The following is a 26,647-nucleotide window of genomic DNA, read 5'->3' on the forward strand; positions in this document are numbered from 1 at the left end:
TTCCCCTTAACAAACCCATGCCGCGTCCGAGCTATAACTGAAGTCTTGTCTAGATGATGCTGCAATGCTTCTTTAATCAGTGCCTCCATTAATTTTCCTGGAACAGAAGTTAAACTACCAGCTCTATAATTACTTGTGTAGAGTCCATGGGTACCTCCGCTGAGTCCAAAGAAGCTCTTATAATTATGGCTAAGGGTTTTCTTACTTCCTTTGCTGCCTCCTTTAATATAACTGGATAGATCCCGTTCACCCTGGGTGCCTTTTTTATGTTTATCTTCAACAATTTCTCCTCCAATTTCCTCTCAGTTATTACAAAATCATCCAGCTCACTGCGAGAGTTTAACTCACCTCTGGCATTCCCCTCCCTGAATAACTCCTCATGGGTGAATGTAGATGCAAAATACTCATTTAGTTTTTTAGCCACCTGAGCAGCATCATCAACAGTTGAACCATCAATATCCAGTCGACCAATCTGATTCATCCCTTTCCTTCTAGAGTTTACGTAAGTAAAGAACTCTTTGTTGTTTTTCTTTGCATTCTTTGCCAATGATTTCTAATAATCTGCCTTTGCCTGCCTAAGCTCCTTTATGACCTGGTTGCAGACCAGCTTATATCTATCATTGGCTTCCATGTCACCCATTAATTTATATGTATCCCATGCATTGTTCTTCTCTGCCACATGTCTCATTAGTTCATCTGACATCCATTTAGGCCTAAACCTTGAACAATATTTCTTAGTTGGTATGTAAAGCCTAGTAGCTTCGAAGATAAATTCTTTGAGTAACGTACCAACTGTGTGGTATTACAGTCAGTGTAACAGAATATGAAAAAGACCTGGGGGTAATTGTATAGTCAGATATGAAGTTCTCTGAGCAGTGCAGACAGCTCATGGATGCTTCATTCTTGGAATGATATAGAGCTGATGGAGCAAGTAAAGAGGACAAGTAGATTTGAGAGGGGGAACACAAAGGGGGCTCTTACCAAAAAAACCCTTCTGTTCTGCAAACTCTATATGCAAGGCAACCTGATTGGTTTTTAAGACTTTGAATGGATTCAGCAAGCTCAGTGCTGATGGGATTCTCCCTCTTGCTCAGACTACGCACACGAGGGGCATAATTTCTAATTTTAGGATGGCTGCAGAATAGATGTGCAGAAATTTGCCTTGAGCCAATGGGTGGTTGATTGCTGGAAGAAACTTGTCTGATTTTGTGGACTTGAATAAATTCAAGGAAGAATTGGACAAAACTATTGAAGGGGATGCATAAGTGAAATGGGATTTTTTATTTTATTTTTTGCCTGAAGCAGTATAAGCTTTCTTCCTTGCATTATTTGCCACCGTTAATACTAAAAGAAGTTTGGAGAACACTACTTATTGTAGTGCACTATTCTAGCAATAAAGGTCAGAGGAGGTATCATGGTGTGGGGCTACCTTGTGATTCAGAACCTACACCACAACGTATTTGACATTTTCAGAAAAATTCCACGAGATCTACGAAATTTATGAAACTGGCCCTTCAATGTCATAGCACAATAATAATTTTCTACATATACATGGTGTCCGGGCTAGAGGTATCCAAAAATTACTGCTTATAATGCGAGAACCACTCATTATATTTTCTCAAACGAAAGCACAGTCGATAGGAAATCTCTCTAAAATTTGTTTCGTCACATTTTGCCACATTTGAATTACGGAGAATATTCACCAAGTGATTGAAAATGAAAGGGACACACCAAAAGTCAATGTCTGGTTAGGAGTGCAAAAAAATGGCTTCATCGGTCCATTTTTTTGATAGATATGACTATGAAAAAAAAAAAAAAAAAACATGGGGCTTTATTAAAGACTGTGTATACCAGAGAAAAGTTCGGGATTTGGATCATTTGAAACAGCGTATCGTTGAAGCAGTTGCTCTAATTACGCCTCAGATGCTGGAAAACACTTGACAAGAGCTCGAGTATCGTTTTGACATCTGTCGAGCTACAAAAGGTGTCCATATTGAACTTTACTAACCTTCATAATAACTTGGTGAGTTACTCTGTATAATAACAAAAAAATATTTTAATTCACCTTATAGATGCTGAGATATGTTTGTGTATTTTTGGATACCTCTAGCCCAGGCACCCTGTATATTAACTATAGCACTTATGTAGCAGTGGTACCATGCATTCAATCCTGTATAGTGTCACAAATACAGAGACCAAGAATATTTAAGTTTTATCCTATAAAATGCATGTTAGCTAAACCAACTTCATGGCTAGCCATCCTTGAACATAAAATGAAAACTAGTAAAATTAATCTCTAAAGATAAAAGCCATGTAAGAGCAATGGCTTTTAAGTCATTTAGTCATATGTAATCAGGATAGTCCAGTCAAAATATTGACTATCTACCTAATAGTGGCCATGTCCTTCTCTTGCTGCCAGTACGTCACAGACTCTGTAAGTCATCTGAATATTACAGGAGTTATGTTGTACAATGCCACCATAGGTCTGTGATAGGCCATGGCAGCAAATGCCAGATCTGTCGACAATCATAATCCCAGAGATGTTCTGTGGGATTCATACTTGGTGAATTCAGCAGGCAAGGTAGCAACCCGAAGGGACCTTTATGTTTGGGAAACAACTCTCCGACAATATTCGGAATGTGACATGGTGCATTATCCTGCTGGAACACACCTATGCCATCTGGGAAGACACTCACCACAAATGGATATATCCGATCAGTCACAATGGTTAAGTAGTTTGCTTCTGTTCATCTTTGAAGGTGTGCAGCACAAATTTTGCAGACTTTCCTTTTCATTTTCATGCTGAATTTGATTTTTCTCCTTATTCATATCCAACTCATCAGCCATCATTCTGAGGGTCAAATGACAATCTCTTTCCACAATTTCCTGAACTTTTGTAACTCTGTCCTCATTTCGGTTGCTTAATTCTTAAGTTATGAAAAACACTTAAAAATTTTTATAAAAGAGAAAACAAATCTTCACACCGGACATAAACATCTTCAGACAAATTAGTGCAGGGGTCGGCAGCCTTTTTTGAGTGAAGAGCCACTTTTGATCTAATTGAAAAAAAAAAAGAGAATCCAAAGAGCCACACCTCAGCTGAAGCTTTTTAAGAAATAGAATAGAGTGAGGTGTTTTATTAAAAAAATATCTAATTAGGTATGAATTAACATGACTTGCTGCTGAACTTGTCTCTCAACATAAGGCAAGTATGCCGTAATTTTAATCTTTAAACATGCTGAGGGACTCGCATTGTTGTTTCTTGATTTATTTTTAATATAGTTCATGTTCAAAAATATTTGCCCTCAGAAATACGTCGAACCAAAGTGAGAGAAGTCCAAACACAAATATTTTCAAATTTATATACGTGTCCGGTAAGCTACTTCACGCATTGAACATAATTTGGTTTTGCTTTTCAACTCATCTGTCGCAGTCCATTTGTGTAGATTGTAAGGGCAGCTTTTTTGCCTATCCAAATCCTCAATTTCAGTTTTAATGCATTTTAAGTTTTCACTCCACATCCTTGATTTTTAAGTCCCCTAACTCCACTTCAAATTGTGCTTCATGTGGACTAAAAGTTAGAGCCACAGGTTGCCAACCCCTGAATTAGTGTTAAATTTGTGAAAATCCAGTGGTCAGGCAGGAAATGCAGTAGTGAATAACTAAGTTTACTTAGTTACATAATGAACTACACTGAGTGGACAGAAATCATGGGATACCTACCTAATAATGGGTAGGCCCACATTTCGCCTGGATAAGGACAGTCACACGGCAAGGCATTGAGTCCACTAGTTCACTACAGTTCCACAAATATTTCCATCCACGCCTGCTGCACCTCTGTCCATAATTCTCACATTCCTGGGTAGAGGATCCAAAGCTCGAACAGACCTTTCCACAGCATTCCAAAGGTGCTCCACAGGGTTCATGTCCAGTGAACAGGGAGGCCATTCCATGGTGGTAAAATCTGCAGAATACTCTTCAAACCATGTTCCAGTCAAGGCAGGACAATGCACCTCCCCATTCAGTGTGGGGAGGCGCAGTGTCCTGCTGTAATAGTCTATTGCCCTGTGGGTGCATAATGACCATAAAGGGATGCAGATGGTCTGCAAGGATACACATAACCTGCACCATTCAGAGATGCATCTAGACGTACCAGTTGAACACACCCTAGACCATTACCAACCATCCATCTGCCCGAACTGTTCCTTGTTGACATGACAGGTGCATAGCTTTGTGTAGTTTTTGTCAGATACGCACCCTCCTGCCGACTGGAAATAACTGGAAACAGGACTCATCAGACCAGGAGACCCATCACCAATCATCCAATGCTGATGTCCTTTTGCCCAGTTGAGGCATCGAGTCCTGTGCCAGTGTTAGCAATGGGACTCTGGTGGGTGGCTCCCATAACCTATTTCAGCTAATCATTGCCTGATGGTCTTGGTGGAGCCATTTCTGCTAATGTTATCTTATCTGTTACCCCAACTGGACGTATTATCTAGATGTTCTGGGGGCAAAGACGTTTCACGTGCGCGGGTAGCTAATATCAGGGACGAGAGCCTAAAAAACTTCAAGGGTTGTGTTAAGGTTGTTAAACATACAAGAACAGTAAATCTTAATTGTTTATACAGTAACGTTAGAAGTGTCGTCAATAAAATGAGCGAATTCGAACTGCTGGTTAAAACAAGTAACGCGGACATAATAGGGCTTACAGAGACGTGGTGCCACCCGGAAATTGGGGATGATGAGTTTCAGTACGGCTTGTATAATGTATTTAGGAAGGATAGGTTAGATAGAAGGGGTGGTGGGGTAATGCTTCTTATCAGAAGCAGCCTGAGTGCGACGATAGCTTTCCCGGATTCAGACGTTTCACATGCTAGTATAGAGTCTGTATGGTGTGAGATAGTTGGAAGCAAAGGTATAATGCGAGTAGGAGTAATCTACAGACCAGGTGATTGTGAAGATTATGACAAAAGCCTCTACATGCAAATGGAATGGGCAAGTAAGCGTCAATGCCTTATTATGGGTGATTTCAATTTGCCTCTAATTGATTGGAATAAATGGGAAGGAAACTCGACATGGGGAACAAAATTTTTAAATCAACTAGATGACTGTTATTTGTATCAACATGTCAGGGAAAGTACTAGAGAAAAGAATATCCTAGACCTCATCATCACCCATGAATCAGATGACATAACAGGGCTGACAGTAGAGGAACCAGTAGCAGGAAGTGATCACGGAGTTCTACGGTGGATGATGACGAGAGAGGTAGCAGAAGTAAAAGGCAAAGGAATGGGTTTTAATTTCAGAAAAGGAAATTACGATGCCTTAAGGTACTACATGGCCTCTATTAACTGGGGAGATATCGCGCAGAGAATGAATACAATTGAACTGTGGTACGCTTTTATAACATTAATCACAGATGCCTTGAATGCGTATATACCATTAAAAAAATACTCCACGAGGAGGGTTCCAAGTTGGATGACTAGTGAAGTTGCCGCATTACTTGAGCAGAAAAAGGTGGCATGGAAAGGTTACAGAACAATAAAAAGTACTGAAGCCTATAACAGCTACAAGGTGATGTGTAATAGAGCCACAGAAAAGGTTCGACAGGCAAAGGCAGTTTATGAGAAATCACTAGCAAACAGAGCAAAGAGGGGGGATAAAGAATTCTTCACATATATAAATGCCAAGAAGAGCAGGACAAACCAGATCGGACCTTTACGTAAGGGAAAGGGGATAGTAATAAATACACCAGCTGCCGTTGCAGATGAACTCAACAGTTATTTTGCATCGATATTTACAAATGAAAAGCCTTTTGTGGCAAAGGGAAATTGTGGGAGCGAAGTTAAAAAATATGTAATTAATGATATTGAAATTTCGCAAGATTATTTAATGAAAAAACTTTCGAGCCTACAGACCAGTAAAGCTCCTGGAGTTGATGGAATATACCCTATAATCTTAAGAGAGGCGGCAAGCGAGTGCATTGAACCATTGAGGCTAATTATGCGAGCATCATTAGACTCTGGGGAGATTCCCTTGGATTGGAAAAGTGAAAATGTACCTCCCATACATAAGGGTGGCTCTAAAAGTGAAGTTGGAAATTATCGACCTGTCAGTCTGACTTCAGTAGTAGGGAAAATCATGGAGGCAATGATCAAGGGTGGAATTCAGGATCATTTGGATCGAATTGAAATTCTCAATGATACTCAGCATGGTTTTGTAAAGGGAAAATCATGTTTAACAAATCTGGTTCGCTATTTCGAAAGGGTTACTCACGAGCTGGATTTAGGGAATAATTTCGACATTGTTTATTTAGATTTCAGCAAAGCTTTTGACTCAGTCCCACATGAGCGGTTGCTTTATAAGCTGGAACAGGTTGGAATCACTGGGAAAATCCTTAGATGGATAGAAGGATGGCTTAAGGGCAGGAGGTAGAGGGTTGTGATAAATGGCTATTCCTCAGATTGGGTTGATGTAAGAAGTGGGGTTCCCCAAGGATCAGTATTAGGACCACTGTTGTTTTTAATTTTCATAAACGACATTGATGAAGGGATAGAGGGCATGATGTCTAAATTTGCAGATGATGTTAAAATTGGGAGAGTAGTTAATGATCACTGTCAAGCTGAGCTTCTTCAGAGAGACCTAGATAGACTTCAGGAATGGTCAGAAAAATGGCAGCTGTGCTTTAATCCAACAAAGTGTAAGGTATTACACCTGGGAAACAGTAATCCCAAAAAAACTTATTCACTTGGTGGAGTTCAACTAAACCCAGTACTGGAGGAAAGGGACTTGGGTGTTACGATACGGTCAGACATGAAATTCTCTGAGCATTGTAAACAGGTTGCAAGGAAGGCCCATGGTGTCCTATCGATGATCTATCGAACTTTTGCAAGTAGAGATAGGGACGTGATAATCCCATTATATAAGGCTTATGTTAGACCACACTTGGAATACTGTGTTCAAGTATGGAGATCGCACCTGAAGAAAGACATCGAGCTTCTTGAAAGAGTGCAAAGAAGGGTAACTCGCCTGGTGAGATCGGCAAAGGGGCGTCCTTATGAAGAAAGACTTCGAATATGTGGGTTGCAGAGTTTGGAAACTAGACACCTTAGAGGAGATTTGATTGAGGTGTTTAAGGCTCTGAGAGGCATCAGTAAAATGAATGAGGACAAAATTTTCAAGATTATAAATGATGCTAGAACTAGGGGACATAAATTCAAGTTACGGGGGGAAATGTTTAGATTGGACTGCAGGAAGTTCTATTTTAGTCAGCGAGTTATAAATTACTGGAATAAGTTGCCTTTATGGGTGGTAGAGGCCGACAGTTTGGGGAAATTCAAAGGTCATCTGGATAGTACTTTCGGGTAAGGGAAGCGCATAGGATGATAGGTTTAATTTCCTTTTTTTTTATTTATTAATTATTATTATTTAGTTATTTTTTGTTTTTATCATTGTTTTGTTCGGATTTTTTTTTTTTTTTTTTTGGCTGGTGCAGCATAAGCCATAGGCTTTCTTGCACCATGCGGCCGTTACTAATACTAATGTCTCCACCAAGACAGCAGAAATTTCAACAGATCTTCATTGAATTCAGTGGTGATTTGTGCCACTGTTGCTCTCTGGTTGACTGAAACAATGCGAGACAGAAATCAATGGCCACATTTATCCACCCACAGCACTGTCAACAATGAGATGCTATTCCAGAAATGGCGTATTACCAATACACTCTTGTTACTGTCGGAACAGGAATAGTGCAACTTCTTTACCACCTCCTGGATAGTGGCCCATGCGTCGGGCACCCACTATCATCCCTCTTTCAAAATCGCTTAACTCATGACATTTATCCATACTGACATCGAATTACCATCTATGTGAATGAAGTGTACCTAGATACCTACCAAGCGGTGGGTTCATCCACTAGCGAGAGGGGGTGACAGCATCGTGTTGCCCAGGAACCAGGTATCCCATGAATTCCGTCCTTTCAGTGAATATAAACATAAAATAAAAATTACATTAATTTTCTTATATTTCAGATAGAGAGCAGTTGTATAAGACAAGAGAAGTTCACAAGGTAAAGACTACAATAATAGTAATGTATTTTTTTTTATCATAGATTCAAACATGGAGCAGCATAACTGCATTTAGAACTGATCATTTCGTTATGGTTATGTTTTTCTGTAAGAATATCAGAGCATTTTCCATAAAAAAAATATATATCTAATAATGTATCTTTTTATTACAGAAAGTAACATAAAATAATACAAAGTAGATAACAATTCTGAATTCTCTATACATTTATTTCTGTACATTAAAGTGGCATTTAATAGAGGATTCAAAAACAAGCAAGTTTCAAGAAATTTCAGAAATGAAAATACGCATTTATTATTGTTCATATATAAATGGACTGACAATTTTTGAAAGCATATAAGCTTTTGATATAAATCCTATGAGTCATACAACAGACGTTGGTTCAATAGACCATTCCTAAACAGACCTTCATCAGTATTGTGCGGTAACGGATTCCACTGCTTCAGTGATGCTGTGTTTCAGTTGAAGAACATCTTTGGTACATCATCCCATCCATTGCTAAAGTGGCATGTTATTGAGATATTCTTGAATGTCCACATAAAGGTGAGGATGCATAAGCCAGTTAGTTACTAATGTGTTCAGGTAAATGTTCCCACTTATGGTCTCTTCAAAAAAAACTGAGTCCCATAAACTTTCTGATGTGATGTTTGACAATGTTCCTTTTGTTGGACATAGTCGAAATTACATTTACAGTAGGTATTTAAAAAAAAAAAAAACTGCAGTTTATGTATAGTTTGGTATTTAAGAATTTACTGTCATATATGTTGTAGCCTTGCATGAACATCTGAACCGAATTACTTCTTTTTGAATCACTCTGTACTTATATACCGGGGATACATATAATTATTTTGTTAAAAAACGAGGTACAAGCATATTATTACCTGACTAGATAATATATTTTCCAGATTAGCAGATTATAAATAAATATTGTATTATAGCATCCACAACAAGCACTTAATCTCTAAACTGTAGCTTTATAAAGTTAATTTAAAATCTTTGGATGTGCAGAAAGCAAAGTAAATTAATTGGTATAAATACCAATTAATTAATTTAGGTATAAAAGTCTTGGTGTTAGTTATATCAAAGGAAATAATAAAACTATTCAAATACCTAAGGCTCAGAAGATCCAAGTATAAGTCAGCCTTACTTGTACGTTCAGATTTCAAGACGAATTTAATTTATCCATATATCCACATTTATAGTGTAGTGATGTCATATTTAACTACACTTGGTCGACTTACGACCACAATAAATAATAAATCAGGAAGTCATAACTGAGGACACCATAACCCAGGTGAGGAGGCACATCGATGCCGGGAGGCCTGAAGGGACAGGCACATACTGAGTCGCTCTCTATCTCTCACATACACTCAGTCACTTTCAAGCATCTGTTGCGTGTGGTGCATTAATTAAAATTCTAATGAAATACCCATAAAATGTTTAATAAAAGGAAAATGCCTTCGTCTACATATACGCCAGCTAAGAAGTCAATGAAAACTGATTTAGAGTGTAAAATGAAAGTTATCCAGCAGTATGAAGGCGGAAAGAAAGTGAATACGATAGCATGTGACTTGAAGTTATCACATTTCACAGTATCGACGATACTTAAGGACAAAGAATTCGGGAAGCTGTGAAAGGTTCTGCACCCATTAATCTACAATTTTAACCAAACGACAGGGACCTATCCATGAAATGGAGAAACTGTTGTTTATGTGGATGGAAGATTTAATACAAAAAAATACATCCATGAGCCTTCACACAGTGCAAGCAAAGGCTAGAGGTTTTTTCAGAGTTTAAAATCACGTGCCGAAGATGATTATGCAGATTTTCAGGCTAGTACTGGGTGGTTTAAGCGTTTTAAAAAAAGATTTGCTTTGCATAATGTACATGTCACAGGAGAAGCAGGAAGTGCAGATGAAGATGGAGCCAAAAAATTCGTTAATAGTTTCGACTCTTTAATCAAAGAAGGTTATCTACCGGAACAAATATTCAACGTAGATGAAACTGGCTTGCAATGGAAACGCATGCCTAATCATACGTACATACACCAAGAAGCAAAAAGGATGCCAGGATTCAAAGCTTTTAAGGATCAGTTAACTTTGTTGCTTGGTGGGAATGTCATGGGTTTTAAGCTGAAGTCTTTTCTCATTTATCATTCAGAAAACCCTCATGCATTTAAGCACAACAACAAGCACACACACTGCCCATTTACTACCGTTCAAACCCTAAAGCTTGGATAATTCAAGCACTGTTCGAAGACTGGTTCATGAACTGCTTCATTCCCCAGGCTCGTGAATATTGTACGGAGAGAGGTATCCCTTTCAAGATTTTATTGGTTATGGACAATGCCCCTGGCCATCCCCCTCTATCTGAATGACCTTCATTATGATGTTAGAGTGGTTTTTATGTCACCTAACACAACTGCTCTTATTCAACCCATGGATCAGGGTGCTATTTCAGCATTCAAGGCTCACTATCTCAGAACGACATTCGCACAAGCCATCGAAGCGATAGATTCTGATGCTGATTTATCTTTGCGAGACTTTTGGAAGCAGTACAACATTCTTCAGTGTATCAAGAATATTTCGGCCACATGGGAATCTGTAACAAAGAATTGTATGTCGGGAATTTGGAAAAAGTGTCTAAAATGTTATGCGAATACTACATTTGAAGGATCTGAAAAAGGAGAGGAGCTGGAAGTGATTACAGAAAAAATAGTTCAACTTGCAAAAAATCTTAAATTAGAATGTGAAATAGAAGACAGAGGAGTTGCTAGATTGTAAGACAAAAGAATTTTCGGATGAAGAGTTGATTGAATTGGAAGCACAGAGAGTGGCACAAGAAAAAGCGAGAGAGGAAGAAGAGGAGCCAGAAAAGAAATTGACTGCAAAGGGTTTATCAGATTCTTTTTCGCAACTGAATAAAGCTCTCACCAGTTTCGAAGCAATGGACCCTAATGTTGAACGATTTACAAAGGTTGAATTTATCATTCAAGATGCTGTGCATTGCTATTGTGATATGTGAAGAAAAAAAGAAACAAACTGTTCAAACAAAGCTCAGCATGTTCCTCATCAAGAAAACACCTCCTACCTCAACCCAAGAACATGACCCTGACGATCCACAACCCAGCACAAGCAAAGATTAAAAATTGATTTTGTAAATTTCATTTGTATTAATTTTTACATTAATTTTAGATTGTATTTTTGTGTCAGTACATTATGTACAGTATTATTTTTCACATTGTGTACAATATAATTATAGATTGTAGTTTTGAATTTTTACGAACAGTATGAATAATAAACCAATTAAAATGTAAAGAACGTTTGAATTTAACCTCACAGAGAGAGATAGCCTAGGCATAGTAACGAAGGTATGTACAGTATCGTTAAGTAAAAGATAAAAACATTACTGTATTTAAAATGAAAAATAAATGATGATAAAAATTTAAAAGATCATAAAAATAAATTATAAAGATGATAAAAAGATTAGAAAGGTTAAAAAACACTGTTAATAAATATATGGCTGACATACGACCAGATCGACTTACGACCTGTCAGTCAGAACAGAAGTCAGTTGTGAGTCAATGACCAACTGAATATGAAATCTTAAGTCTAATAACAAAGGTATGGAAGAATTAGCTGCATTGAGAATCTTGTTACAGACAACTCGTCCTCTGTTAACATTTGCATTTCTAATAGCAAAAATTAATATTTTAGAAAATATATGGTTTGTGCATCAAGTAAGATAAAGAATTCAAATACACACACACTCACAGCATATTAGGTTTTTTTTTTCTGCATTGACCCATGATATCAATAACTACAAGACAAAAAAAATTACAAAAGAAACAAACTGGAATTAACCTTATTTCTTTTTATCGTCCTTATCAAGGGACAGATATAAGAAATGTAAGGTTATAACAAATATTTAAAACAGTAACAGTAATCCAAAATAGACCACAGGAGTACATATACTTCTGGGAGTATACTTAGAAAGGTGAATGAATACAGAGAAGCATGGGAAACGTTACCATTTCAAAATTACTGGCTTTGTTGTAGTCACTTTTGTCTAATAAGTATGCAGCATTATTTTTTTTTATCAGACTTGAACTTTTGTGATATATCACACAACTGATAACATTAAAACCAAGAAAAAATTAGTTTCATAAGTTTAAACTTAGATGCAAGATGAAGAATATTTTTTGGTGTTTTAAGAAATTTCGTAAATAACAAAACCATTAACTCTGAAACTCAATAAAGTTAATTGTCTTTTAAATAATGTACATGTTACAAATAATGTTTATTTTTGATTTCCAAATATTAACTTTACAGTAGTATAAAATTTTGACTGATATTTCTAAATATAAAAATATTAGGTGTTTCAAATTATATCAGTTCAATGTTAAAATACTGGTTATAAATTACCTTATAACTTCAGAGACTCATTGTAGAACAAGTAGATTAAGAATGTACAAAATAAATTAAAATACTTGGTTCTAAATAGAAAGTAAAAATACATCATATTCCAAAAAAAAAAATATATATATATATATTTTTTTTAATATTTCATAACCATTTAGGTTTATATACACACTTTCTGCTCTTTACAAAACCTTGAACAGCATTTGAATTGTTTTCTGATTAGATGATGTACACATTCAATCACAAAAGTTAGGCTCAAGTCTAACATCTGGTTAAGCTGATCATTTCTACAATGCACATTGAAATTTTATGTTAGACTTTATTGTAAAACTATCCCCTTTATATATTGTAGAAATTCTGGTTGTAGCTGGGTCCCCATGATAGAAATATAAAAATTTTCACTTATAACAAAATTCAATTATTTTTAACATGGAATTCCTGACAGGATGACTTTTCTCTGAAATTCAATTTTTTTTGTATACAATTTCCAAAAAGCAAAAGTACCTGTAATATCTTCTTAATTTAATAAAAACGATACTTTTTTATTATAAAAATCACATTATAGAGCCACTTAATCTAGGAATGTTGAATATCTTTTATAGCAAAATAACTTATTTTATTAAACTATTTTGCAGATGACAAAGCCTCTTTAACTTCATCTGGTATTTTGGAACAATACCACTGATGAACAGAAGCATCAAATGTAGCCAAAACACCACCAGCATTAACATGTTCCACATCATGATGATACTTTATTGAATTACCATAAACATCAGTAAGCTTCCCACCTACTGAATGAAGCAGTGCTTCAGGGGCGCACGTATCCCATTTCTTACATCCTCTACTTGCAAAAACATATGCATGTGCTTTTCCTTCAATAAGTAGCAAAACCTACACATAAAAGAAAATTCATTAATTTTTTTATTATTATAATTTTTTTTTTTTTTTTGGTATACTTATAAGTAGGATAATGCATATTATCTCATATTAGAAAAAAAAAATTATTTTTAATGTATAAAAATATTTTACTATAAACTACCATATTTTTGTTTAAAAAAAAAATATATGGTCTAAAACTATTCAACCATCTTAATGGTTCAAGATTCATCCAAAAAGTAGCAATGTATAGGTGTTTTCAGGGTGCATTTTTGGCAATTGGTACTGCCAATCAATTTCAGAATGTAGGTCTTGAGAGGCTCTTTAGAATGATAACACTGGGAAAGAGAGAAAGAAAGGCGATGAAAGCACTTGCATTTTTATACAACAGTGATGTTTTCTATTTAGTTACAAATGTTAGCAGCTCACACAGCAACTTGCTGTGAGCTTTTCATAATTTTCATTTTATTATTTAGCCATGCCTAGGATACAGAAGCAGCTTTTTTATAATGCAGGGATGAAACAAAGTGATAAAATATGCAAAAGGGCATGGAAACAAAGCAATTAAATAGTTTTTTTTTGTTATATGTTTATTGCACTAATGACCTTAAGAGTAAGAGATCTTCAGATTTACTTAACAAGTGCAGGTCAATGCTGAAAAAAAAGTCACAAGTTACGGTTAAATTTGAGTGTCTGCAATTCTGCCCAGACACAATAGGAGGGAGTACATGATGAGAGAGCCTTGTGAATCAATTCGGCCCTGGAGAGATTGTGCAAGACTCATGGGGTAGAATTTTTTTCAGCGTGGTTTGTGCTTACTAACAGGAGAGACTGCTTCTACAAGGGTGGGATACACTTAAATAGAAAGGGTGCAAGAATATTTGTTACTGCTATCGAGGCAACATTAGGTGGGTCGGAAAACTGCTAGCTTGGGGAGGGATTCACAGAATAAAAGATTAACAATAACTACAGGCAGAAGCAAAAGTGATTCTTGCACTGCTTCTATTGTAATGAGCAGCAGCCTAGAGAGAATGTTGCTGGGAATTTCAAGAGCTGCTGGGAGTCATCATGGAACAAGTAAATACATGGACTGTGTTAGGGTAACTAAGAGTAAGAACAAGTACATGTATACTTGCATGTAGGGCTTACAATACCAGTCAAAATATTAATACCGGTATTTTTAATTTATGAAACTGGGATACAGGTATTCCAAAAAATGTTTTTCTCAATAAATTTTGATGACAATTAGGTGCAATAAAGTAAGGAAAAAAACAAGTACTGTAATTATTTGAATTTATGTTTTAAATAAACTTTTATTGCAATAATAAATATTCTGAAAAAAAATTATTAAAATACAGTTATTCTAAAAACAAAAAAATACAATTGTTACTGCAAAGTTTAGTTATGTTTAAGCATCCACACTACCTGTCCGAATAAAGTGAGCTCTTAAGAAACATACGCAATCAACAGTATGATCTTTTAAAATGGATCTAATTTTGGTACATATTTGATTAGCGGCAGTAAATGCCCTTTCGGATTCTATTCTGGTACTATTGTACTGAGATAATCGTAGACTATCTCAATCCATATTTTCTACGCTTTGAACTTTTTTAGCAAAAATAGTTAAAAGTATTTCATTAATTTCCGACTCAAGTTCATCTTTTAAAATCTCATTGGAGTCAGGCAATTTCTTATTTTGGAAAGAATTTGCAGAACACTGATGTTCTGTTCCATGTTGGTCTTCCATGGTTGAATCATGTTCATCATTTTCTGAAGGAGAAAGACGTTTTATTCAGGAAAATATAATTTTCACTATAGTATCTTTACTGAGTCTGGGAGAGAGCAAAGAGTGGAAATAAGGAATAAAGAGAGCAAAGAGTGCAGTTAAGGAATTCTTCACATATATAAATGCAAGAACAGGAGGACAAATCAGATTGGACCCTTATGTAATGGACGTGGGATAGTACTGTACTAGATAACATAGCTGAAGTTGCAGATGAACTCAACAGCTACTTTGCATTGATATTTACATAAAAAAAACCTTTATGTCAATGAGATATTATGGAAGTGAAGTTGAAAAAAATGTAATTAATGATGTTGAAATTTCAAATGATTATTTAATGAGAACTTTCACGCCTGCAGGCGAGTAAGGCCCCTGTGGTTGATGGCATATACCCTATAATCTTAAAGGAGGCAGCAAGTGAGTGCATTGAACCATTAAGGCTAGTTATGAGAGCATCACTGGACAGGAGAGATTCCATTGGATTGGTGTAAATTGGAACATAAAGGCGGTTCTAGGAGTGTAACGGGAAATTACCGACTGGCCAGTCTAACTTCAGTAGTAGAGAAAATCATGGAGGCAATGATCAAGGGTGGAATTCAGGATCATTTAGATGGAAATGGAATTTTGCAGGATACACAGCATGGTTTTGTAAAGGGAAAATTATGTTTAACAAATCTGGTTAGCCATTTTTACGGGTCACTCGTGAGCTGGATTTAGGGAATAATTTCGAAATTGTTTATTTGGATATCAGCAAAGCATTTAATTCAGTGATTTTTTTCAGAATATTTATATTGCAATAAAAGTTTATTTAAAACATGAATAGTTACTTTATGAGTGGTTACTTTATAAGTTGGAGCAGGCTGGAATCATAGGGAAAATCCTTAGATGGATAGCACAATGGCACCAGACAGAGGGTTGTGATAAATGGTTATTCCTCAGATTGGGTTAATGTAAGAAGTGGGGTTCCCCAAGGATCAGTATTGGGACCACTGTTGTTTTTGATTATCTTAAATGACATCTATGAAGGGATAGAGGGCACTTGCAAATGATGTAAAGATCAGTAGAGTAGTTAATGACTGCCGTGAAGCAGAGCTTCTTCAGAGTGACCTAGATAGACTTCCGGGACGGTCAGAAAAGTGATAGGTCTTACACCTGGGGAACAGCAACCCGAAAATAACTTATACACTTGGTGGAGTTGAACTAAAGTCAGTAGTGGAGGAACGGGACTTGGGAGTTACGATACGGTCAGACACGAAGTTGTCCGAGAATTGTGGACAGGTTGCAATGTTGCATGGTGTCCTATCGATGATTTATCGAACATTTGCTAGTAGAGATAACAACGTCATAATCACATAAAAGGTGATTTTATAACTTTTATGTGATTAAATTATAAACAATTATTTATTTTTTTAAAATTAGTACTGAAAAACCGCTATTTTTTGTATCAATACCGATATTTCAATACTGGAAAAAAATGACCGGGATCCCAGTATTGTAAGCCCTACTTGCATGTACATCAATGCTAGAAGTGTATAGTAAATAAATTTGATGAATTTGATGAATTTGAAGTGCTGATCAAGGCATCAAAGCCTGATATTGTTGGGATATCAGAGACATGGTGTACACAGATATAAGCATTGCAGAATTGGAATTTGGGGAGTACAATGTGTACAGAAAGGACAGAAAGGTAAGAAGGGAGGGGTTATGTTGTTAGTTAAGAAACACATAAAATCTAAGGAAGTGCATCCAGTTGACATGGGTGGACAGTGCAATGTTGAGTCTGTTTGGTGTGACATAAACACTGGGAAAGGGAAAATGAGAGGAGTGTGTTATAGGCCTAATTACTGATGAGTACAATGAACAGCTGTGCAGAGAAATAGAGTGGGCCAGTAAATCAGAATGTCTTTTAATGGGAGATTTTAACTTTCCAGATATTGACTAGAACTTGTGGGTTGGACACTTGCACTCTAGAAAGACTTTTGTGGAATGATTGTAGGATTGTTTTTTACAGCAACATGTTAAGAGGGGAAACCAGAGGAAGTAATACTCTTAATCTGATTATCAGCAGTGATTATTCATGCATTACGAATTTGCAGATAAAGGAACCACTAGGTGACAATGATCACAGTGTACTGATGTGGGATTTACTTAAAGGTGTAACTACCATCAAGGGTAAAGGGAAAACTTTTTGTTTTCGTAAAGGTGACTACAGTGGTCTCAGACAGGTTTTAAATTCTATACAGTGGGATCAACTGATGATGTTACCAATGGTGAATTCTAAATGGGACACTTCAGGGACTTAATCTTGGAAGATACTAGGCTTTTCATACCAACTAAGAAATACTGTTCAAGGTTCAGGCCTAAATGGATGTCAGATGAATTAATGAGGCTCGTGGCAGAGAAAAAAAATGCATGGGATGTATATAAATTATTAGGCGACACACAAGTCTACAGCAGATATAAGCTAGTATATAATAAAGTAGCAAAGGAGGTTAGGCAAAAAAAAAGGCAGATTGCGAAAAATCTTTGGCAAAGGATGTAAAGAAAAACAGCAAAGAGTTCTTTACTTATATAAACTCTAGAAGGTAAAGGTAAACTGCAGCCATTATCAACCCACTGCAGGATGGAAGCCTCCTCAACAATTCATGTTGAGGGAAATGGACCATAATCTGCCACGCTGGTACAGTGTGGATTGGCAGATCGACCGTATTTAGCAGTCAGAGGCTTGAACCCCAGTCTACTCAAGGAGCGAGTGCTACTTCACCCCCACTCCTGACCACCCGGCTATGGAAGCCTCAACTCTAGAAGAAAGGGGATGAATCAGATTGGTCCACTTAACTTAGATGGATTGACTATTGATGATCCTGCTCAAGTAGCTGATAAACTGAATGAGTATTTTGCATCTACATTCACACATGAGAAGTTATTCAAGAAGGGGAATGCCAGAAGTTTATCAAACTCTAACAGGGATTTTGTAATAATTGAGAGCAAAGTGGAGGAGAAATTGTTGAAGTTAAAAATAAAAAAGGCACCTGGGGTGGATGGAATCTATCCAGTTATATTGAAGGAGGCAGCGAGGAAGTTATCAAGGATTCAGGGGAGGTCCCCATGGACTGGAGATGTGCAAATGTATCCCCAATTCACAAAGAAGGTTTAAAGTGTGACACAAATGATTATAGACCTGTTAATTTAACTTCTGTAATTCCGGGGAAAATAATGGAGTCACTGGTTAAAGAGGCGATACAGGATCACCTAGACATGATTGCACTGCATGGGTTTGTTAAGAGGAAGTCTTTCCTGACCAATTTGTTTGTATACTACAATGTGATCACAAAAGAATTAGATGGAAAAAATAATTTTGATATCATATACTTGGATTTCAGGAAAGCTTTTGATACGGTTGCACATGGAAGACTGCTGTACAAATTGAAGTGGTATGGCATTAAGGTTAAGTTTCTACAATGGATAAAGGGATGGTTGAGGTGGAAGACGGCAGAGAGTGGTAATAAATGGATACTGCTCTACGTGGACTAATGTTATTAGCGGAGTTCTCCCAAGGGTCAGTGCTGGGAACATTGTTATTTTGTGTATTTATCAATGATATCGATGAAGGTATATCAGGTTTAATGTCCAAGTTTGCAGATGATACAAAGGTTGGCAGGGTTGTTAATGACATTAAAGACAGTATGCTACTGCAACAGGATCTAGAAAAGTTAGGCAGATGGGCTGAGAACTGGCAACTGAAGTTTAACATTGAAAAATGCAAAGTACTGCATATGGGTAGCAGTAACCCAAGAGAAATGTACCAACTGTGTGGTACTGCACTCAGGAGGCGGTGAATGAAAAAACCTGGAGGTAATCGTGCAGTCAGATATGAAGTTCTCTGAGCAGTGCAGATCATGGAGTTTTGTCAATGATATATAGGAATTTTGATAGCAGAGACAAGGAAGTGATTATCCCTTTATATAAGGCAATGGTCAGGCCACACCTTGAGTATTGCATACAGGTCTGGATGGCTCATTTTAGGAAGGATGTAGATTTGCTTGAGCGTGTACAGAGAAGGGCAACAAGATTGGTGAGAGGAACAAAAGGATGTGCTTATGAAGAAAGGCTTAAGTTCTGCAAGTTGCAGCATCTGGAGACTAGGCACCAGCAAGGTGATCTGATTGAGGTGCATAAGGCCTTGAATAGTTTGAGCAGGCTCAATGCTGATGGGATACTTCCACTTGCTCAGACTAAGAACCTGAGGGGGCATAGATTCAAATTGAGGAAAGACAGTTGTAGAATAGATGTGTGGAAGTTTGCCTTTAATTAGCAGGTAGTTGATTGCTGGAACAGACTTCCATCTGTTGTTGTTGTGGAAGTTGTTAACAAATAAATCTAAGGCTAAACTAGACAAACATTTGGAGTGACCGGATGGGCAAACTGGGGAGGTTTATTTATTTATTTATTTTTGGCTGATGCTGTATAAGCTTGCTTTCTTGCATCGTATGCCACAACTAATGCTAATGCCTTATTACTGTGTACTTCATTAATTACAAATACAGCTTATGTACAAATAATTATACTGGAGTGTCCTAAAATCATTAATCCTACGTGAAAGATCGGGTAGAATTAATCATCGAAGTCAGTTGTCTCAAAATTCTTTAACTCCACAAATTTAAATAACTTTTTGTTTTCATACATTGGCCTCTATAATTCCTCCTCTTTCTTCTAAACCAGTCTGCATTCTTTCAGAAAACAACTACCATCTAGTTTCCATCTTCTTCCTTCAACTTCTATTCACTGGAATAATCTTCCTGCACATATCGTGTATTTTGCTTTCTCAACCCTTAATCAATCCACAGTACAAATACTAAAGATTTCCCCTGGCATATACTGCCTGAAGGAAATTTGTCTCTTACCAATGTATGTTTATCTTCTTATTTTATTTCTTTTTAATAGGACAAATAAAGTATTTTATTTCAGTAACCTTTCTTGTTTAAGCTTCCAGTGTAGTCTGAGACCCAACTATCAGAAAGATGTCAATAATACAATTCCTTTGAAATAACCACACCCTTTTAGAAATATCCATATACTATATTTTCTGCAATTAATTTGCATACTGTCTTTAGGAAAGAGAGCTGGTTCACCTTATATAAAAAAAAATTCTGTTATGTTGATTCTGAAATGAAAAATTAAATTAGTCTTCATGAGATTTTGAATTATTATTGTTATATTTTTTTTGATGAAAAAATATGAAAGATATTGAGAAAAACTGCAGATGACAGAGCATTTAGACTTTACAATAAGCAATGAACTAAAGCCACAAAATCAGTATATTGTGCTTGTGCACTGTGTGGGTTCGTTAAAGTATCTGTGTGTGAGTGAAAAAATTTTGGTTTCCAGGAGTGGCCTCCTGCCACGGTGTAAATGAAGTTAATAAAGATCTTTCCATCCTAATAGAAATCAAACTCAATATAGAATTGTAGCCAGTATGTTAACCATTTTCTATATAAAATCGGTGTAGATACACCATTGTTAACCCACAAAATTAAACTATGTATGTAATGTAAAAGGCATTGTTTTAATTATATCTCATATTGTGGCTACCTTCATGAGATACCAGGTATTGCGCTACTTCGAATAAGTAACACCTCTATAGTAGAGAAGACTACTGTTACTTATTCTCAGTGGGCACAACAACCCAGATGGCACTGTTTCAAGGCTGTTGGCATATCGTTGGTGGGTGGGTAGGTACCATGGTAATATAAACATGCCATCACAGTTGCGAAGTTAATATGAGAGGCATTATTTATTCAAAGTAGTGCAATACCTGGTATCTTGTTGTGAAGGCAGCCACAATATGAGATATAATTAACACGATGCCTTTACACTACATATGTAGTTTAATTTTATGGATTAACTATGGTATATCTACACTGATATCATATAGTTAATTTAAACCCATATAGAATTATGCCTTGTGCATTTAGTCTTTAAATGCAGAATCATTCTGTTCACCACTTGGCATCTCACATATTATGGAATTAATTTCGCAACTGTGATGGCATGTTTGCATTACCAGGGTACCTGCCCACCCACAGATGATAGGCCAACAGCCTTGAAACGGTGCCATCTGGGTTTTTGTGCCCACTGAGAATAAGTAACAGTAGTCTTCTCTACCAGAGAAGAGTTACTTATTTGAAGTAGTGCAATGCCTGGTATCTCGTTGTGAAGGTAGTTACAATGAGATATAATTAAAATGATGCCTTTAGACTACATATGTAGTTTAATTTTATGGGTTAACTATGGTGTATCTACATCAATATTATATAGTTAATTTAAACCCATACAGAATTATGCCTTATGCATTTAGTCTTTAAATACAGTTAACAATTTTTGCACATTTTAAACATTGCACATTCTGATACAATAAAAAAATAAAAATAATACATATGGAGGAAGAATTGAAAGAATAGCCTGTGGTTATTAAAACTTTTGTTCACATCACTTTTCTGAACTTGTTTTTCAAGAAAATAAAAATATATATATATTTTTTCAAATTTTATTACCTTATGACCAGCACCTCCAACTCTTAATACTTTATCTGGTTGTACTGCTTGTACTGCTGCATTAATTGTTGGATTGGAATGAGATCTGGTGGTAGCAATTATTCTTTTATCTTTGTCTGGAAGGTGTCGTTCAATGCCAAAGGCTCCCAAACCTTGAACTGACCACATAGTACGTCCAAGTTTAGTAAAATCTTTCTCATTCTGCAAAAATAGACAATGCTACATAAAGAAAATTAAAAAGTCATTTAAAATACTATAATCTAAACCTCCACTTCCCAAATCTCTGTTTACCACACAGCAGCTAATTTAAAATTCTATTTCCTACCTACTGAAACCACCAATCAATTTCACATATGATAATTGAAAGAAACTGACTCCAAGTCAAGAAACAATAATAAATTCCTGCATGCAAAATCTAAATTAATGATAATCAAACAGATGATTATAAATATCTGTATAAATGATGAAAATATATAAATGTCTCAAGAAATGAAATATAGGAGGAAAGAACAGGAGTCATCTACAGATGACTCTTTCAGTGATATTTACAACTCTTCTAGTAAAGCTTTACAGCTATTTACAGTCCCTCAATGAACCTACAGCCTACCTTATATTTGGGTTGGAAGATAATGGATAACTACTAGTATCCACTGAACTGCTATTAATTTATATTTGGATTTCATATGCAGAGTGGTATTCTTTTCTCATGTTTGTGTTTGTACTTTGTCATGAACACTAGTTTACAATTAATTATTTTGACAATGTATACAACAATTCATTGTATTTAGCAGTCCTCCCCCATCTCTTTATTGCTGTAGTTGTCATGGCAGAGAAGATATGTGCAAAAAAATGATAACTTCCTTTTGATATTTTGTTTTTGCTTCTTCAATAATTCTTGCACTCTTGCATTGCCGACTAATTCAATGAGACTACACTACCCTCCACTGAAACATAAAGCATGAGTATTGTATTCTCCTATCAACCCTTTTTTCCCCCAAACCAATTTATTTTCCAAAATCTTCTTTTATATTGCAAAGTGGAAATATGAAGTAGACTGATTTGTGCTCCTGTATGTCTGATGCAAGCATTTCAAATTTGAAATCCAGTCAGTTATTGTCAAACAACCCTGCCAAGCTTATATTTTTTGCAAGAAAATAAATGCTATTTCTCTAGCTCAAAGACTTGGAACAGTACTTTTCAAGATGTACTTTGGTATGCAGTAAATGATTTATATGCTCCTCAGAAAGCTTTGAATATTTGGCTGTTTAGCATACTGACCATTAATTGAAATATAAAAATCTTGTGAGTTTATAATGTTACTTTCAAAGAATGGACATTATAATTTTAATTATATAATTAATATTACTGAGCATTGTGTTTCTGCCTTTCTCTTTTAGAGATGCTGTATTCCCCCTTGAGACAGTGACAAGCTTGAGCTTATACCCAATTTTAGAAATGACAATTATTTACAAGTCAACCTAAAGCTACTATTTCATTATAATTAAGTAACATTTCCAAAGCATTGCATAACTGCCAAAATTTGATTTTCGAAAAGCTGAAGACCTGGAAATTGTAAGTGGAAGTAAAGCAGATTTTTTAAAATACAAGCTTTGGACTTGAAACTGTACTACTATAATGATGATAGAGGTAGGTTGTTTCATGGTCTATTTTATACCTTTTTATTAGTTTTCCTTGTTTCCATTTTTCAGATAATTCTGAATATGCTGGAGTTCTTTTACAATTTAGATTCTGTGGTGTGTTAATTGAGAAATAATCAGTTTGCAGTTCTTTGGACTCACTTTTCACAGGTAGGTACACCTCTGCATGCTGCCTGTAAGTAAACCCTCTAGCACTTAAAACATTACAACAGATTTGGTGCATATGTATATACTTGATAATTTAAACCTGTGGTGGGTGCATAATTTTTTTTCCTTTTTTTTTTTTTTGCATTAAGCAGTTGCACACTCAGAAAAATATATATCATTTTATAACCTTAAATACCGGCAAGAAATAATTCAAAATTGTTCACTTTTGATGGACTTTTATTTTCAATCTATTATGAACATGAATGTGAAAAATCTTTTTTTTATATTGAAATCATATATTTTAAATTAATTTTTTAGAATTACCCTAACACACTTTAGGCATATGTCCATGTTTTTTTTTCCCCTCCTATCTGCATTTGGGCATTATCTTACAGTTACTATGTGAAGAAGAAAGTGTTGCTAACTATAGGCATAAATTGCAGAAACAAAAAGCCCTACTTCAACAGTTGGAAGTGGTAACCAGACACTGCAGTAAATTGTGAAGCCAGCAATACTTCAGTAAGTGGACTGAGATATGTTTTTAATTTTTAATTCTTGTTTTACAATAATTAATGAGAATAGCCTTAAGAAAGCAATTTTTTTTATTGCCAAACTTCTTCAATAACAAAACAATTAAAGATGTAGATCGAAAGGCAACAAAATAATGAATGAAAATTAAAATTTACATTGACATAATAAGAGATATTTTCATTTTAAGTTGCTTTGGTGGAAGTTTACAAGCAATATGCCTGGCAGATTGTATCGATCTGCCAGGCATATTGCTTGTAAACATTGGCATTGGCTGTTTTTGGGCACTTTGGTGTGCTTGTAGTAAGGATCTGTTATTTAGTGGGTATGATATTCCCATCTCTTCAATACTTATTCTTTTCACATCTGTCACTTATTGTCTCTAGTTTCTGCTTTATTTTTCTTCTACTTTCAGATACTCTGGAAGCGGAGGGAAAAATGAAATCATGGATTGCTTCTCTAGTTGGGTTTAGTGTAGTGTGAGCTATTATCACTACTGTTGTATCTCCAAGTTTAGTTGTTCTTAATTTCTCTAACTGTTTTGAGTTTCTCTAAAGTTCTTTGCATTAGCAAAGGGAACATGTCTCCTGTTGTTCTTCACTTGAATGCCTTATTAAAGATGTAGATCTTTTGATCTGCATCTTTAATAAGGCAATGGTCAGGCCACGCCTTGAGTACTGTGTACAGGTCTGGAGGCCTCATTTTAGGAAGGATGCAGATTTGCTTGAGCGTGTAAAGAGAAGGGCAACAAGATTGGTGAGGGGAATGAAGGGATCCTCTTACCAAGAGAGGCTTAGGTTCTGCAAATTGCAGTGGCTGGAGACTAGGCCTACCTGCGCAGTGATCTGATTGAGGTGTATAAGGTCTTGAATGGGTTGAGCACACTGAATTCTGATGGGATCCTTCCACTTGTTCAGATTACGAATCTAAGGGGGCATAAATTCAAATTAAGAAAGGACAGATGTAGAATAGATGTGCGGAAATTTGCCTTTAGCCAGCGGGTGGTTAATTGCTGGAACAAACTTCCATCTATCATTGTGGAAGTTGATAGGTTAAATAAATTTAAGGAGGAACTGGACAGACATTTGGAGGGAATGGTATGATGATGACTTTTTTTTTGGCTGATGCTGCATAAGCTCATACACTTGCTTTCTTGCATCACATGCCACTACTACTACTATTAGGTAATGTGACATAAGCTGTGTGCATCTCTTATCTTTTGGTATTATGTCATGTTAGTTTCCATGTTGTGGAATTCAAATGTGCTCTTTTTTGCCCTGGCAGTGCTAACGAATAAACAAGTGAGGACAAAAAAAAAAAAAAAAAAAAAAATAGAAAAAGAAAGCATTATGTTGTATCAGAACTTTCAAGTTATAAATGCTAGTACACATACTAAAACTGTGCTAAGGGGAAAAGTTTTACAAAACTCTGAACTGTGCTCACAATGAAGCATTTCTTTGATGTTATCATATAGGATTAACTAGAGTCTGGATTGCAAGTTTTTTGTTTCACATTTTACTGTTAATTTAGTTGCAAGCACTGAAGATTAGAAAAATTTATTTAATTAAATATTCATAATTCTCCTGTAAATTCAGGCATCATTAATAAAATTACAAAAACAGGTATTTCTAAAATAAAATATGGAAATAACATATATAAAAGAGATCACCAATATAAATTGTTTTCACCATTCCTTCCCTACCTCCTTCCTTCTATCCCAGGTGTTTTTTTAACTATTTTTTTTAAATTCACCTAAGTTTGCTACATCCAGATGTCTAATTAGATGATCTTTTCCACATCATATAACCAACAAGATATTGGTTATAAGATGTGGAAAAGATAATATTCAGTTGACAAAAAATGCAATCAGCATTCAAAACATCTGCTGTGGTGTTTTATATTAAAGTTCAATTAAAGTTAAAACATACCTGATAATTATAATAGGGTTGATGAATAATACCTCCAATAGCCTTTCCTTGTACTGCAACTCCAATTAAAATAGTAACATGATCAAGAAGACCTAGAAAATGAAGAATTCCAGTCGATTTTGTAATATATATGTAAAGTAAGTAAATGTGTGCATTATACTAATTATATTTGGAAAATTAAATGCACTAGGCATAATCCTTATGGGTTTTGATAATTAACTATATAATATCGGTGTAAATACACCATAGTTAACCCATATATTTGAGCTACGATTGTAGCGTAAAAGGCATCGTTTTAATTGTATCTCATAATGTGGTTGCCTTCACAACAAGATAGCTACTATTGAATTACTTCAAATAAATAACGCTTCTCTAGTAGAGAAGACTACTGTTATTTATTTTCAGCGTACCACCACCCAGACGATCGTTTCGAAGCTTTTTGGCTTCGTCATCAGTGGGCGGGTAGGTAATACAATATGCCATCTCAGTTGCGAAGTTATATCCACATTATGAGAGATGCCAGAAGGGTGTGGTGGTAATGTATTTGGAAAATTAAATGCACTGGGCATAATCCTTATGGGTTTTGATAATTAACTATATAATATCGGTGTAAATACACCATAGCTACAATCGTAGCTCAAATATATGGGTTAACTATGGTGTATTT

General features: G+C 35.8%; 1 protein-coding gene across 1 annotated transcript in view; it reads right to left on the reverse strand.

The window, feature by feature from the left end:
- Nucleotides 1-12,636: 12,636 nt before the first annotated feature.
- LOC150082286 (3'(2'),5'-bisphosphate nucleotidase 1) overlaps nt 12,637-26,647 on the reverse strand; it is a 42,482-nt gene continuing 28,471 nt past the window's right edge. Inside the window, exons 5-7 of the mRNA XM_090380104.1 lie at nt 25,981-26,072; nt 21,720-21,920; nt 12,637-13,397 (exon numbers count right to left, since the gene is read on the reverse strand). Coding sequence (XP_090236230.1) covers nt 13,131-13,397; nt 21,720-21,920; nt 25,981-26,072 — 560 coding nt within the window. The 3' untranslated portion in view covers nt 12,637-13,130. The remainder of the gene's footprint in view (nt 13,398-21,719; nt 21,921-25,980; nt 26,073-26,647) is intronic.

Source organism: Mastigoproctus giganteus, chromosome 8 (genome assembly GCF_048544385.1).
Source record: "Mastigoproctus giganteus isolate SK-2022 chromosome 8, ASM4854438v1, whole genome shotgun sequence".
NCBI lineage: Eukaryota > Metazoa > Arthropoda > Arachnida > Uropygi > Thelyphonidae > Mastigoproctus > Mastigoproctus giganteus.